The 15,092-nt window shown below is 46.3% G+C and overlaps 1 protein-coding gene across 1 annotated transcript in view; it reads right to left on the bottom strand.

Moving 5' to 3' along the window:
- Window positions 1-14,712, bottom strand: part of IFIH1 (interferon induced with helicase C domain 1) — a 38,751-nt gene extending 24,039 nt beyond the window's left edge. The window contains exons 1-3 of the mRNA XM_065412872.1: window positions 14,220-14,712; window positions 8,026-8,182; window positions 4,965-5,147 (exon numbers count right to left, since the gene is read on the bottom strand). Coding sequence (XP_065268944.1) covers window positions 4,965-5,147; window positions 8,026-8,182; window positions 14,220-14,669 — 790 coding nt within the window. The 5' untranslated portion in view covers window positions 14,670-14,712. The remainder of the gene's footprint in view (window positions 1-4,964; window positions 5,148-8,025; window positions 8,183-14,219) is intronic.
- Window positions 14,713-15,092: the final 380 nt, after the last annotated feature.

The raw sequence follows: 15,092 nt of genomic DNA on the forward strand, positions 1-15,092 counted from the left end.
TTTAACCTACTAAACAATTTCCAAATAAAACTAGAAAGTAACAATTATGTTATACCTGCTAGAAGACTTGAACACTGCAATGAAAATCTCTGGTATGACAGACTCATTTCAATGTTTAGCCCGCCCTCTTCTGGAGGACAACGATATGGCAGAATTAAATTATAAGCTTGACAGTATGGTCAGATTTTCAAAAAGGCTCAACTATTTTGGTGTCTAAATGGATGAAGAACTTTTCTGAAACATCTAGCCCACATGACCTGATTCCCTACTGCCTTGCAGCTTTTTTATGTTATTTCCATCTGTGCAAAGTGACTGCAAAGCAAGTATAGAAAACTAACAAGTTCAGAGGGTAGTGTGTGCATCTACTTTGCACAGGTTTAAATGACTACACAAGATGCAAGGCAGTAGAACACCTGGCCAATACTACCTATTAGTAGGTTTTCAATGAATAATCCATTATTACTCATATACATGTGTCCTGCTGTAGTCAACAAATAATCCACATAACAAAAGGATCATTAATAATAAAAGCTTCTGATAAAAAAATGAGATCTAGCACTTTCTGGATAAAGAGAAGTTACACTTGCTTCTGAGAATGGTACCTTTTAAATATATGATACAAGCATACTGGTGAGAAATGTGTGGGGGGAGAAGTAATCTGTTTCATGGTCAGCATGTCCCAAGCCAGGGACTACATGACAGCTTGGTCTTGCTCTCTTTAAAGCAAGTTTTAGTGCCCTTGAAAGGTGGCTGATACCAGAAATTAATCCTCTTATTTGTCCACAGAACAAATAAAATAGAGGCAACTGCAGAGCAATCTTTATCTTTGTCCTGGAGAGCCACCATCAATATCTACTCTTGATCTGTCCTCTCTGATGAGACCACCACCAAGGGCACAAGCACTGATGGCTGCTTTGTGATGTGAACACCTGTCACTGGGGCCTGGAGTGAGTCTACCAACCACTCCATTCAGGCGTTCAAAATGGCCACTATAATCTGGTCTAACTTCTAATGAGTGACCGGACAAGAAAGGCTCTACATTCCCAGTGAAGAGATCAGCTGCTCCACTATGGGTGTAGGTTTTCTGGCACATCCCTAAGGGCAGCACCAAAATCTGGCCCTAAAAAAATGTTAATATATTCTCTGTGCTAACATTTAAATCGCAAGCTACAGTATAAAACCCTCCCTCAAGAGAATCCATTAGAAGAGAAATGAAAGAGAACTCATTTTCCAAAATGAAAGAGGGTTTTTCAGGTGAAAGAAGAGTAACATTCTCTATTTTAAAATTGTGGTCATTTTCATAAATTACTTTAAAAAAAAGTATACCTTCCCCAAATGATCAAAACAAAGAGGCTGATATTTCGACCGTTTTCATCAGCCTTGTTATCCTTCCCTCAGAGTGCTTGTTGTGCCCTACTCTTCACTGCTCCTTACAAAGCCTTTTACACCTACTTTGCACAGACAGAAATGATTGCACATGTAGTGCAAGACAGTGGAGAATAAGGTCCCTTGTGCTTTTGATAAAATGGAAAAGAGCACCCCCTCGTGCTACATTATACTGGGAAATACACCTAAAATGTAGAACACATGGACAAACATAATGGAGAAAGTATTGGAATCAAAATGTAAACAATCTTGTAAACCTAATTAGCTGGACTGCAATATTAAAACAATGTGAGGCATTTCTAACATGAGGGAATCAGAGAATCATTTGTAAGACATATTTGAAACCTTCCTTTTTAAAATGAATGCAGTGGAATCAATTTATAGTGAACTCAGATGTAAGGTTGGATTTTCAAAAGAGCTCAACACTCAATGGCCATATGTCACAATGGGAGCAGCTGGGTGCAAATTACTTTTGAAAATCTGGCCCATAGTGCAAAACTTGGATCTATAGGTTCCAATCTGTGTGTGGAGGGGAAGGTGGGGTGGAAAACAGGGTACAGTAGCTACTTCCCCATTCTCCATCCCTATGGAAGTGTCTTATAGAACTTATCTTTCTATAGCATAATTAATGTCAATCAACATAACTGTATGGAAAATAGATCTTGTCAAACAAAACTGAAATTGTTTTTAAGGAGACTGGGTGAGAGATGCTACAATGCAAAGCCCTACCTGAGGTTACTGGGTCATGACTGGTGCTGCACTCACCAGGCATGAGTCACGAGGACTTATGGGGGCACATCCCATGTTCTCTGTGCTGCACTAAATGGAGCTGCTCTATGATTCTTTTCCAATTAATTATGGGAGAATTTGTCTGTCTCTCTGGGAACATGGGAAGGAACCAAGGGCAGACACTGGAAAACTATCACCATTCAAGTGATTCAGCCTGTGTCCTCACTGCAAAGTCAGTGGTTTACCAGCCTGAGTGAAAGCGAAACCCAGGCTCTAACCCACACCCTCATCTGGGTCAGATAGCCCAGACTAAAATCACCACTAAAGTGAGCGGTTGTTGTGTGTGGATGGAAGGGAGGTTAGGGGCAACACCCAGAAAAGAGCAAAGGCATGGAAACATAACCAGGCTCAGGGAATGTCGTTGTGTCCGGGCCCTGTTCTGGAAAGACCCTTACTTAGAGCTTGTCTACACTTACCTTTTATAGTGCTCTAACTTGCTGGCTCAGGGGGGTGATTTTTCAACTTTAAAGCACTAGTGTAGACAGGCTCCGAGCGCTGGGAACTGCACTCTCAGCACTCGGAGCTAATCCACTCATGGAGGTGGATTACCAGGAGCGCTGGGAGAGAGCTCGCATGCGACCACATTCGCACTTCAAAGCGCTGCCGCGGGAGCGTTCCCATGGCAGCACTTTGAAGTTTCCAGTGTAGGCATACCCTAAGAGTGAAAGGGAGTTCAATCTGATCAGTTCAGTACTTAGCATGTTTTTTATGTAGTGTGACAGACCCAGACCAGTGGGGTACAGGAGTCTGGTAGAGTGCAAATATACTGGTCACTGAATGAGTAGTTTTCTGTTCCCTGAGTGACCAGAGCAGGGGCTGCACTAGAGTAATCAGGAACCTGCTAGAACCAGTTAAGGCAGGCAGGCTAATTAGAACATCTGGTGCCAATTAAGAAGAAGCTGCTAGAATCAATTAAGGCAGGCTAATCAGGGCATCTGGGTTTTAAAAAGGAGCTCACTTCAGTTTGTGGTGGGAGTGTGAGGAGCTGGGAGCAAGAGGCGCATGGAGCTGAGAGGGTGTGCTGCTGGAGGACTGAGGAGCACAAGCATTATCAGACACCAGGAGGAAGGTCCTGTGGTGAGAATAAGGAAGGTGTTTGGAGGAGGCCATGGGGAAGTAGCCCAGGGAGTTGTAGCTGTCATGCAGCTGTTACAGGAGGCACTATAGACAGCTGCAGTCCACAGGGCCCTGGGCTGGAACCCGGAGTAGAGGGTGGGCCTGGGTTCCCCCCAAACCTCCCAATTGACCTGGACTGTGGGTTCTTCCAGAGGGGAAGATCTCTGGGCTGTTCCCCAACCCACATGGTGAATCTCTGAGGCAAGAAAATCCGCCAATAAGTGCAGGACCCACCAAGATAGAGGAGGAACTTTGTCACAGTAGGTATCAATCTACCAGTTACTTTAAAACAAACACTTTGTGATATATTGTTTATATTATGTTGGACAAAAAAGTAGCTGTCTTGTTACCCTTGTCCAAGGGTTACAGTTTTCAGAGCCAAATCCCTCTTTGCCTTACTCATATGAGAAGCTCCATTAAAATCCCTGTTTGGATCAGCACATATGGAGCAAGGCAGGCAGGATTTATCTTGACCATTATCATTACTATCAACATGGGCTATATCTGAACCTGTAACAGATGTGAAAGTCTTCCAAGATCACAAGCATATGTTTGAATCATCGGATCCCATATGGACCTGTACTGCTGCTATTTATGGTTCAAGGCACATTTTTCAAAAATGAATTCTCACAAACAATGGGAATATAAGTAATTAAAAATGTTATTTCTGATTCTGTGTTTGTACATAATCAAACTTAACTTATTAGATCATGTTCTTTTTGGTGTAAAGAAAACATTTGCCCTTAAAAAGCTGTTAGACAATTACTGGCAAAAGCCCTAGTGGAGACACAATTATACTAGCATAAAAGTACTTTTGCCAGTATAGGCTGCCCCTACATCAGGAGGATTTTCCAGTATAGTTATAGTAGTATAACCATACAAGCAAACCTTTTCTAATGTAGACCTGGCCTGATTTAACCTGAAATCTGTGATAATTGTTGAACCTATATGAGAATTATACATTTATTCAAACAACATCTTAACACTAGTTTTCAAATAGTTTTAAAATATTTTATTACAAACAGGAGGAAGACAAATACTGATGCTCTTTTTATCAAACGTGAGCAAAGCACGAAGGCCATGCTAAAGTAGCAAATCCTGTATGTTCACTATAAACCTGCACTGGTTCCATGGGAGTGACCCCTGCTCCATGGGAACAGCAGGTAGGAGTGCTGCAGATTGCTTTGGCACAGGTCCTCCTGAGCCATTCTGTCTTGTGCAAGCAAAATGGTTCCTGGACCCCCTACTGATGCCTTAGGGGAGATTTTTCTCCAGGTGTGTTTAATCAGTTAAAAGTGTGGCAGTTTTTAGTCATGCCTTAGCCCACTGCATCTCTCATTGAATTCAAGTGACAGTTTTACTTAAGGACAGAACAAAGGCTGCAGAATTTGGCCCAAAGTGGATAAGCAGTTGTTTATATTACTGTAAATATGCAGTGGGGAGTAGGGTGGGAATTTACCACTTCCACCAGGGTGTACTTTCTCCTTTTCACTTATGCCCTTAGCAGTGCTAATAGCATAATTCAGTAAACTGAAATTTCTAGCCTACAGAGAACTTACTTGAAACAAATCTATCTCTGATATTTTACAGATCTTGGTTTCAGCTACTCCTAATTCCTGAAGTTTTGTCATGTCATGTGACATGCTAAAACAAAGTACTCATTATTACATTACCTGAAACTACAGAAGCGTCTTCAAAAGATGTTCCTAATATAATGCTCTCACTGGCCAGACTACCATTCATTTCATCACTCTGCTTCAGCTCCTCCCCCACTTCAGAGGCCAACGGCTCTTCAGCTTCCATGTCCTCATCTGTAGTAGCTGGCTGCTTGATCCCATTTTCTTTGTTTTCTGTTTCTAGAAAAGTAATAGAATTTGAACTGCATCACAAAACAAGCTGTTTTCACTGAAACGTGCAGCCCACTCTCCAAACGCAGGCGACTAAACAAAGTCTAATCTCATATTTGCATGTCTGAGTCAGCACATAGGGGTGTAAATGTCCTAAGTGTTGACCTGAGGGTCAAAATATAGGATTTAGATGATTTCTTCAGATACCTACACTGGAAAATTGGACTCGCTGTGTTTATAATACTTACTGCCACCATTTCTAGGGGGGAAAAAACAAAAATGTTTGATCTGTTTAGGTCTGAAAATAAAATTCTGCCAGATTCTGCTTTCTATTATATTTGTATATCCTTGCTGAAGTCAATGGAGTTGCATGGACATAAAGGCGAGCAGGATTCATCCTGTGTTATAATGTGAGTCCATAAATCCAGAAAACATAATAGAGGGTTTGGCTTAACAATGTTCTGTCATTGTTCTGCATTCTTTTCAATGCAAAGACCATCCCTCTTTTAGACTCAACCCTTGTGGTACTTTTAGTTTTCAGTGTGGGTACACCAAATGCATAAAAGTTGGAATATTCGTCAGTAATAACAAAGCAGTTTGATAAATTACATATGAGTGCTCTACACAGAAGCACTGGAGAAAACTGCACTCCAGGGTTTTCCACTTTTGTTCATTTATTAAAATTTTTGTTTTTAAAAAGTGGCCTTGTTTTGCAGGATTAGAGAAATTACTAAATTTCTCTTATTTTGAGGGTTTTTTTCCACACCTTGTCTTTCTGCATACAACTTCAAGAAGCCATTTTCCATTAACAAGTCATTTGGGATCAGAGAGCAGAGAGACAAAATTTTGCCACCTCTTTTTCTTACAATGTTCTTGACTACACACCAACGACAGAGGGCCTTTTAGAGTGCTGGATGTCCTTACAATTGTGGAGACATATACAAAAAGGTGGGCAGGTCAACCCCCTCAGAGGGTCCATCATCCACTCTCACCATATCCTACATGCACACAGCATTCCTGACATGGGAAAATATTAATTTTTTGGTGATAACAGCATGATGGACTTGCTGCATGCTATTCTATGTAATGTCTTGTTGAGGCCTGCATTAGCCCAGGTTACTGAATTAAAGCGCTAAGACTCAGGGCAGGTCTACACTATAAACTTGCAACTGTGCAGCTGTAGTGCTTCTGGTGAAGATGCTCTAAGCCGATGGGAGAGCTCTCCCATTGGCTTAGTAACTCCACCTCATAGACTAAGGTCAGAAGGGACCATTATGATCATCTAGTCTGACCTCCTGCACAACGCAGGCCACAGAATCTCACCCACCCACTCCTGTAACAAACCCCTAACCTATGTCTGAGTTATTGAAGTCCTCAAATTGTGGGAAAGGCGGTAGCTATGTTGGCGGAAGAAGCTCTCCTGCTGACATAGTGCTGTGTACACATTGTGGGTTAAAGTTAGTATAACAGCGTTGCTCAGGGGTGTGGATTTTTCACACTACTGAGCAAAGTAGTTATACCAAAGTGTGTAGTGTAGACCTGGCCTCAACAGTGCACTGAATAACAGCCTTTTTCAACTTTTTACCCTGCACAGTATCTGCACAGAGCAACGTTAAAGCTGAAGGTTCAGAAATCTGCAGTTTGTACACAAACAACTTAATACTCTAATGTACATATTTGAGGAATATGCATTACATTGTTTACATAAATGACAGCAAGTTAGAAGTTAAGTCAGACAAAGCTGCTGCATGGAATGAACTTTAGGAACACGGGAACAAATATGCTGCTAGCTGGCTCTGGCATCAACCTGGGTTGACTCCTTGATGCTCTGTCCTGGTTGCAACCTGTCCTGTACTGGGTGGAGGACTGTGGTTGGGTTGCTAGTCCCTGATACTAGCTGCTGCTTGCCCTGGGCTGAGAGGGGGATCTGGCTGCTTCCTGCTATTAGCAGGGAGATGCCTCTTAGAGGCCTAGAAGATTCTAATCATAGCCTTACCTGGTGAAGTCCTATGTGCTAACTATAGACAAACCCCCTGAGCCAGTGTCTCCTCAGCTCTTCAAATGGGGAAGCTGAAGCTGCCATGGGGGGACAGTTCAAAAAACTGATGAAAAAACAGGACCTTCCTGGCTGAACAGGAGACTTAACAAATCTGGTACTAAACTTCTAAAAGTCCCAAAAACTTCTAAAATGTCCCAGCATGTGCTGAGTACTGATCTAAATCCTGGAACAGATATCTGAGCTGCTGCTTCTTTTTTAGCTGTTGAAGAATCCTGGTCAGCAATCTGGAAAGGATGATCTTAAAACATGACAATCATTCTGTGGTAGTATGAATAGTTAATAGCAACTGAAACACTAAAGCCCTCTCAATTTTGTCATTTACATGAGTGAATGATTTGTTTACTCTAATGTATTTAACATCTGAAACCTCTGATTGTCTTACCCATATAGGAGATCTTCAAGAGTACATGCATTTGTAACTAGGGGTTCTTAGGGAGACATAAACCTTTTTGTTGTGCAAGAAACCTGAAACTGTCAGTTTGTGTTTATCAAAAACAATTTTCAGAATGCCTTTGTGCTGAAAATTACATGGATTTTAAAAATACTGTATTCAAAACAAAGTTAATAAAAGTTGGCTGGAAAATATGCAACTGAATTATAATTTAAGTAGTTAATCTTCATTAAATTTGTCATTTGTCTGGTTATGTGTTGAAAAGTCAGTCAGTAAGTAAGAAATTAAGAGCCTTATCCTGACACCTTTATATAAGTAATCCTTAAATAAGTAGTCCCACTGAAGTGAATTCTGGAATTAGGCCCAAAGACTTAGTACAGGCACAGAAAGCAAAGCCAGTGAAAAGTCATAATTTAAACTAGTGAAATAACAATTACCTGGTACATTTCCACTTAGTTCATCTGCAAGGTCTCCATGCTTAGTTTCACGCAGGACAGCCAAAAATTGAGAGAACCAATCTTTCTTCTTTATTATTCTACTTAACAACTCCCGTGCACCTTCCCTATCTCCACGATTTTCAGTTGCAGCTAAGATCTGGTTAAAATAGAAGGAGAAAACAAATCCTCAAAGTAAGATTAAAACCTCAGAACAATTTTTTTTAAAAAAAGGCTTAAACAACATAGTAAAGACAAAATGTACAGAACTGTTTTTTTTCTTCTTGAAGTCTGAATACATACAGATAAAAATACAAAACAGGTGAGTGTAGTGTAGACGCAATAAATCGATCCCCGATCGCTCTCCCATCGACTGCTGAAGTCCAGCTCGGCGAGAGGCGGAAGCAAAGTCGACGGGGGAGCGGTGGCCATCGATCCCATGCTGCGAGGACGTGGAGTAAGTCTCGTAGCTGAAGTTGCGTATCTTAGATCGATTTCCCCCCACCCTCCCAGTGTAGACCAGGCCTTAGTTTGTGAGGTCCGGCATCAAACAATGATTTCTTTGCAACCGTCTGACCAGTGGTATATTTTAAGGTAGGTGGTATAAATAAAGGCTGAAATAAAGAGGTACTGAAGTTGCAGATCCTACTGGCTGCAGGCTGAACCCATGGTATGACCACATTCTGTGGCATGCACGTGCACGCACACACACCCCTCCCCTTAACTGAGAGATGGATCACATGGACCTCCACTCCTCTTTCACAGTTGGGGGGCCATATTTCTTCTCATTTACGGTTGTATAACATCTCCATTGCAACTAAAGTAATTGCTTACATGGAACAATGTATGCATTTTAGCTCGGTGGGTGAAAGTTAATCATAATGTCTAACGTTACTCTTTTCCTTTCTTTTCCCCAGCCCCATCTGTAGAGCTTACAAAGGCTTTTGCGCTAGCAAGCAGAAAGGGCCTTTTCCATTTGCTAGAGAGAATTGGTTGCCCCCCAATCCTCCTCAGTCTGATCACATGAAGATTACAGTTCAGTCTGATGGTGATCACTCTGATAGCTTTGAAATCTGCAATGGTGTCAAACAGGGATGTGTTCTGGCACCAACACTCTTTGGTATATTCTTCTCTCTGCCGCTTTGTCATGCTTTTTCACCTAGCAAACTGAGGGTGTACATCACCATACAAGATCAGATAGAAAACTCTACAACATTGCGCATCTAGCAAAATTAAACACCTGCTTACAAGAGAACTTCTTTTAGCTGATGATGGAGTACTTGTCATACATGGCGAAGAGGCGCTCCAGCAACTTTGAATATAGTAGAACCTCAGATTTACGAACACCAGAGTCACGAACTGACCAGTCAACCACACACTTCATTTGGAAGTAGGCAATCAGGCAGCAGCAGAGACAAAAAAACCCAAATACAGTACAGTACTGTGTTAAACGTAAACTACTAAAAATAAAATAAAGGAAAAGGAGCATTTTTCTTCCGCATAGTAAAGTTTCAGCCATCTTAAGTCAATGTTCAGTTGTAAACTTTTGAAAGTACAACCATAATGTTTTGTTCAGTTCTGAACAACCTGCATTCCTGAGGTGTTTGTAACTCTGAGGTTCTACTGTAGCTTTGCACTAGCTTATGATGAATTTGGACTAACCAACAGTCTAAAGAAGACAATGAGTCTGACACAAGGTGTGTTGACTGCACCAGAAGTTTTAATAGCTAGCACCACACTAGAAGTTGTACACAAGTTCTGTTTTCTGAGATCAACTGTATCAGATATCTTATCTCAAGATGACAAGGTTAATTCTCACATATGGAAGGCAGGCACCACATTTGGGCAGCTGAGCAAATGTATGTGGGATAATGGGAAATTAATATTGAACACCAAAATATGGGTCCACTAAATGTGCATTCTGAGCACACTGCAGTATGGTGGTGAGACCTGGACTGCTTAAAGTAGTCATGAGAAAAAGCTAAATACCTTCCACACCTGCTGTCTTTACCGTGTTCTAAGTATCAAGTAAGAAACCAAAGTTCCTCACACCAAAATAATTGAGAAAGCAAAATTGCCAAGTCTAATCATTATAATCCAACACAGATGTCTCCATTGGCTTAGTTATCTTCACTGGTTGAACACATTCCAAAAGATCTCCTGTACAGAGAACTTGCAGATGCTCCAAGGTCACTGGGACAACCTAGGTTCAGGTTCAAGGACATTTGCAAGAGGGACGTGAAAACTTTCAGCATCAACACCGCAAGCTGGGAAGATGCAGCTACGCTAGAGGGCTGCACCAGGGAGTTAAAGAGGTGAAGTTCTATGTACCTATTGGGTTCTGGGAAGTGGGCGGGCTTCCTGCTAAAGGATCCCCCCCCCCCCAGCCTAAGGGGAAGATCTACAGGACCTGAAACCCAACTGATTTCGGGGGACAACTTATGAGATAACAGGGACGGGAGTGAGGTCAGAGGATCAAAAGAAGGAAACCTGACGGGGACACCAAGCAGAGAACCCCGGACAGTGCCCACTGCTCCTTAAAGGCGTCAAGGGAGCCAGTGGATGCCGCCCAGAGGAACTCTGCCTGGATACATGAATGGACAGAGGATCTGAAACAGGCCCCACAGTCACAGGAGTCTCCATTGGCCAACCTCCTCTCCCTGGTTGCATAGATGGCCGTTTTAGCCAGAGCCAGGAGCAGGTTGACTAGGAGGTCCTGTGTCTTTGGGGGGCCACAGCTGGGGAGTGCATAGATAAGGAGGTGAGGGGAAAAGTGCAGCCAGAAACATAACAGAATATTCTTGAGGAGCCGGTATAGGGGCTGCAACCTGGTGCACTCCAAGTAAATGTGAGCCAGGGTCTCCCTCACGCCGCAGAAGGGGCAGGTGTCTGGGACAGGGGTAAACCGCGCCAAATACACGCCCGTGCTCACGGCCCCGTGAAGGAGCTGCCAGCTGATATCCCCGGCGGGCCTCGGGACCAGGGTGGAGTATAGGCTGGCCCACGGGGGCTTCTCACCCTCTAGAGGTGGCAGGAGTGGGGTGGGACACGAGGGTGAGGAAGTGAAGGGTGTGGAGCATGAGCGTGTATAGGTGTTTCCTTGGCGCGGTTTGGAAGTGGACCGGCTGCAGATCGTGTAGCCGGCTCACAGAGAAGGGGCGTAGGGTGGCGGTTGGGTCCACGGGGCAGGGGCCGATGAAAAGGTCCAGAGTGGAGGGTGGGCGGGGCTCGCCCTCGTGCAGGACCCGGTCGAGGTAGGCCCGAGCAGCGGGCGGCAAAGCAGCCCTCACCTCCCGAGGTACGCGCCGGAGAGTACAAGGCCTGGAAAGCCCCATACGCCGAGCGAGGGTCAGGGGATCCAGCCAGCCTCCCCGGTCGTAATCCAGGAGGTCTCCGACTCTGGTGATTTCTGTCAGGACCAACCTCTGGCGCACCGAGGGGGACTCCGCCACCCGCACACGGAGCTGGGGATTGTGTAGCAGGGGCTCTGCGAGGAGATCAGCCCCTTCGGTGGCCACCACGGACCTGGTCGCTGAGAACAGTTTCCAGGTCCGGAGGAGGTCCTGGTACTGAAGTCTTATGTAGTGGGGTGGTTACCCTGTCCCTGCCCTGAAAGGCTTAAAACAGCCAGGGAGAGGGCTGTGGCAGGGAAAAGCAGCCACAGCTGGGCTATGCCCCAATCAGGCCCAGCTGGTCCCTATAAAAGGCTGTGAGCCGGAGGCCCAGAAAAAGTGTCTCTCTGCATTCAGAGAGAGAAGGGCCTGGCTTCAGGGATCTAGAGACAGGGTACCTGAGTGGAGCAGGGCTGGGGAAAGGCAGAGGAGCTGGGGAGCTCCAGCCTGGAAAGCCCCAGGCTGGGGCCTAGCATTGGGCTAAAAGGTACTGGTGGTTGCAGAGGGCAATCCAGGAGTAGGCAAAGGCAGCAGGTCCAAACCCAACCTTGCCAGTGATGAGTAGGCTGATACTGCAGTCTGCCCCAAGGCGTGGAGGCTAGACAATGACTGGCAGTAGCCGTATACTGAGGCGAGGTGGGGATAGTGGGTGGGGGTTCCCCGGGGAGGGGAGACTGAGGGGTTACTGCCAGGGGGCAGCACCCAGAGAAAAGGGGCACCGGGGTCCTGGGAGGGACACGGGGCCAGCGGCAAGGCAGATCACCGTCCTGCAGAGGGCGCTCCAAGGCTGGCAGAGCTAATTCCCAACAGAGACCAGCAGGAGGTGCCGCGGGGTGAGTCCCACACTGCTACACCTAGCAGTGTGCCATCCTCCCACCCTGTGCTTTATCTGTGGCAAGGACTGTAGCTTGAGAATTAGCTACTTGCAATGCTAGAGCATAACACACAATACCTGTTCTGCTTTGGTGCTTACACTGTCTTTCAAGGCAGATGGTTGCCAGAAAATGAGGATACTTTCTTAAATTACTGCTTAAGCAGACAAGACAATCAAAGGAGGTATTATCCCCATTTTACAGATGTGGAGGAATTAAGCGACTTGTGCAAGGTTTCCCAGGAAGTCAGTTGCAGAGCTAGGAACTAAAACATCTCCTGATGCTCAGTCTAGTGATTTAAGTAATTCGTCGACTGATAAACAGGCAAAAGCAAACCTATTAAAAGAACGCAACTGAACTTCTCTGTAGCTGTCACTTTCAGATCATTTGTTGAGTTCCCAAACCATACACAGTATTTCCCATATTTATGAGACCACTGGCCATAAAATCCACACATTTATTTAGCACAGTGTACACAGAACTGTACAATTTAGAGAGTAAAGACTGGGGGCTTGTCTACACTACAAAATTAGGTTGACAATTTAGGTTGACATACAGCCACCACAGTAATTCAGTCAGGTATTGGTATTTGCACTACACTCCTTCTGCTGGTGGTGCGTGCCCTCACCAGGAGCGCTGGCAACGACTTAAGTGGGGCATTGAGGGGCACTAATAGCCAAGTATGGGGCACTGACAGCCAGACGGGGCTCATAGCTGGAGCCCAGTGAAGAGCTCAATTTCATAGCATGGAGCATACCAGCAGTGAAATTGACATTCTTGTCAGTTTCACAGCTTCAGCTGAGAGCCCCACTTCTGCTTTGAGCCCTGAAACTGACAAGAACAACAGCCAAGAGTCAATGTAAGTAAGGCAATGTCTACACAGACCCTGCATCGCCCTAATTACACTGACATAAGCGGTGCACCTCTTGTGGAGGTTGGTATTATGTTGGTGTAGCAGGCCACTTACTTCCAGGGAAGTAGCATTCTAGTGTAGACACTGACTTAATTAGGTCCACATAAGCTGCCTTACCTTAACCTAACTCTGTAGTGTAGACCAAGCCATGGTTTTCACCTCAAAAGGCTTACAATCTATGTAAGCCAATCACTCATAACAGATACCAGAGAACCCAAAAAATTCCAACCTCAAAATGGTACCTTTTTTACCATACACAGAGAGATTCATTGGTTAGTGGATTATTGTTAAAAGATATAGCAGACATATTCTGAGGAGGAATTTGTATGAAAAGATGGTCATCAGGTGTATTATCAGAGAGGGGCTGTTCCAAGCACAAGACACAGCAAGAAAAAAAAAAAGGCACACAATTAACAAATATGGGGTGGGGGACAGCAGGAATAGGAGAGCAGGAAATAGGAGAGCAAACATGATGTCCGATTTTATAGGGACATTCCCGATTTTGGGGTCTTTTTCTTAAATAGGCTCCTATTACCCACCACCCTGACCCGATTTTTCACATTTGCTGTCTGGTCACCCTATGTTGTACAAGCGCCAGTTATGAGCAATGGGAGAGGAAGTTCAGTTCTGCAGAGGGGTTTTCGCCACCCAGGTCACCTGAATGCTTGTGGGCGGTGGGACCAGAGGCCGGGAAGGCCCATTCCTGTACTTCTCTCCTGGGCTCGCTGCCCGGTGAGGGAGGGAAGGAATCCCAGATGCAGCGCTTCTCCCCTGCGAACGGCTGCTGCGGCGGGGCGGGAATCAGGCGAGCAGCGCTCGGCCTGGGTGAGGCTTTCCTTTGACAGGGAGACGATGAGGCTCGACCACCCTGCCCGGGAATCCTGCCCCGCACCCCTGCTGCCGGGCAAACAATGCCACGGTAGCTGCCTCTCCAGCTCTGTGGGTTAAAGGGGTGTGTGGAAATGCAGCAGCTCCGCGGCCAGGCCCAGCACCGGGGGTGGAGGGGGCAGCGCTACCTACCCGCTCCCGGTCATCGCCCTGGAAGAGTCCCTTCTCCACACACTTGTTGACGACCTGCAGGCTCTTCAGCTTGTCCACCAGGGTGCTATAGAGCAGCTGCACCAGGTGCACGCACAGGTCATGCTCGGCCTCCTCTGCCGGGGAGGGCAGCTCGCTCAGGCTGGGATTCACGTAGCAGGCGGCCAGGTCGCTGCCCCCCTGCTGCAGCGCAGTGACAAATTGCTGGATCCAGCCCTGCTGCTGGCAGCTCCGCGCCACCGCGTCCAGCAGTTCCTCAGCCGCCTGCGGGTCGCCCTGCTGCGCAGCGACCGCCCGGATCCGCTCCTTCTCCTGCAGGCTCAGCGTGGCCAGGCGGTCCAGCACCGGTGCCACCCGTATGGACTGTGTGAGCCGGGCCCTGAAGCAGGAGAGCAGATAAAGGAACTGCTCGTCGGGCGATAGGGCCGCCATCTCTCCTGCGCCCGGAGTCACCGTGGCAGGGCTGAGGTCACGGCGCTCCCCCGCTGCTCCAGGAGTCCCTAGTGCCCAGGGAAGGGGGAGGTTCCCTGCGCTTCTCCGGGGCTCAGGTCCTAGCCGCTTGGACGGGGGCGGGTGGATGCGGTTCGCCCCCTGCGCCCGGCCCTTGCTGGAAGGGTGTAGCTAACCCTCAGCCTTTGCGCTTCTCTTGGGGTCGGTGCGGGCCGGCTAGGGGCAGGCTGGTGGCCTGGGCACGCCTCTCCGGGGTGCCCCGCTCCGTGCCTCCGAGGTTCTGCTGAGCAGGGGACGCGCACGGCGCTTTTAAACTTCCCCAGCCGGCCGCTTTCGGTTTCGATTCCTGCCCGCTGTTCGGTTTCCAAACGCAAAGGGCTGACTGAGGCGTCTTCCTGAGTCCTG

Source organism: Emys orbicularis, chromosome 11 (assembly GCF_028017835.1).
Source record: "Emys orbicularis isolate rEmyOrb1 chromosome 11, rEmyOrb1.hap1, whole genome shotgun sequence".
Taxonomy (NCBI): domain Eukaryota; kingdom Metazoa; phylum Chordata; order Testudines; family Emydidae; genus Emys; species Emys orbicularis.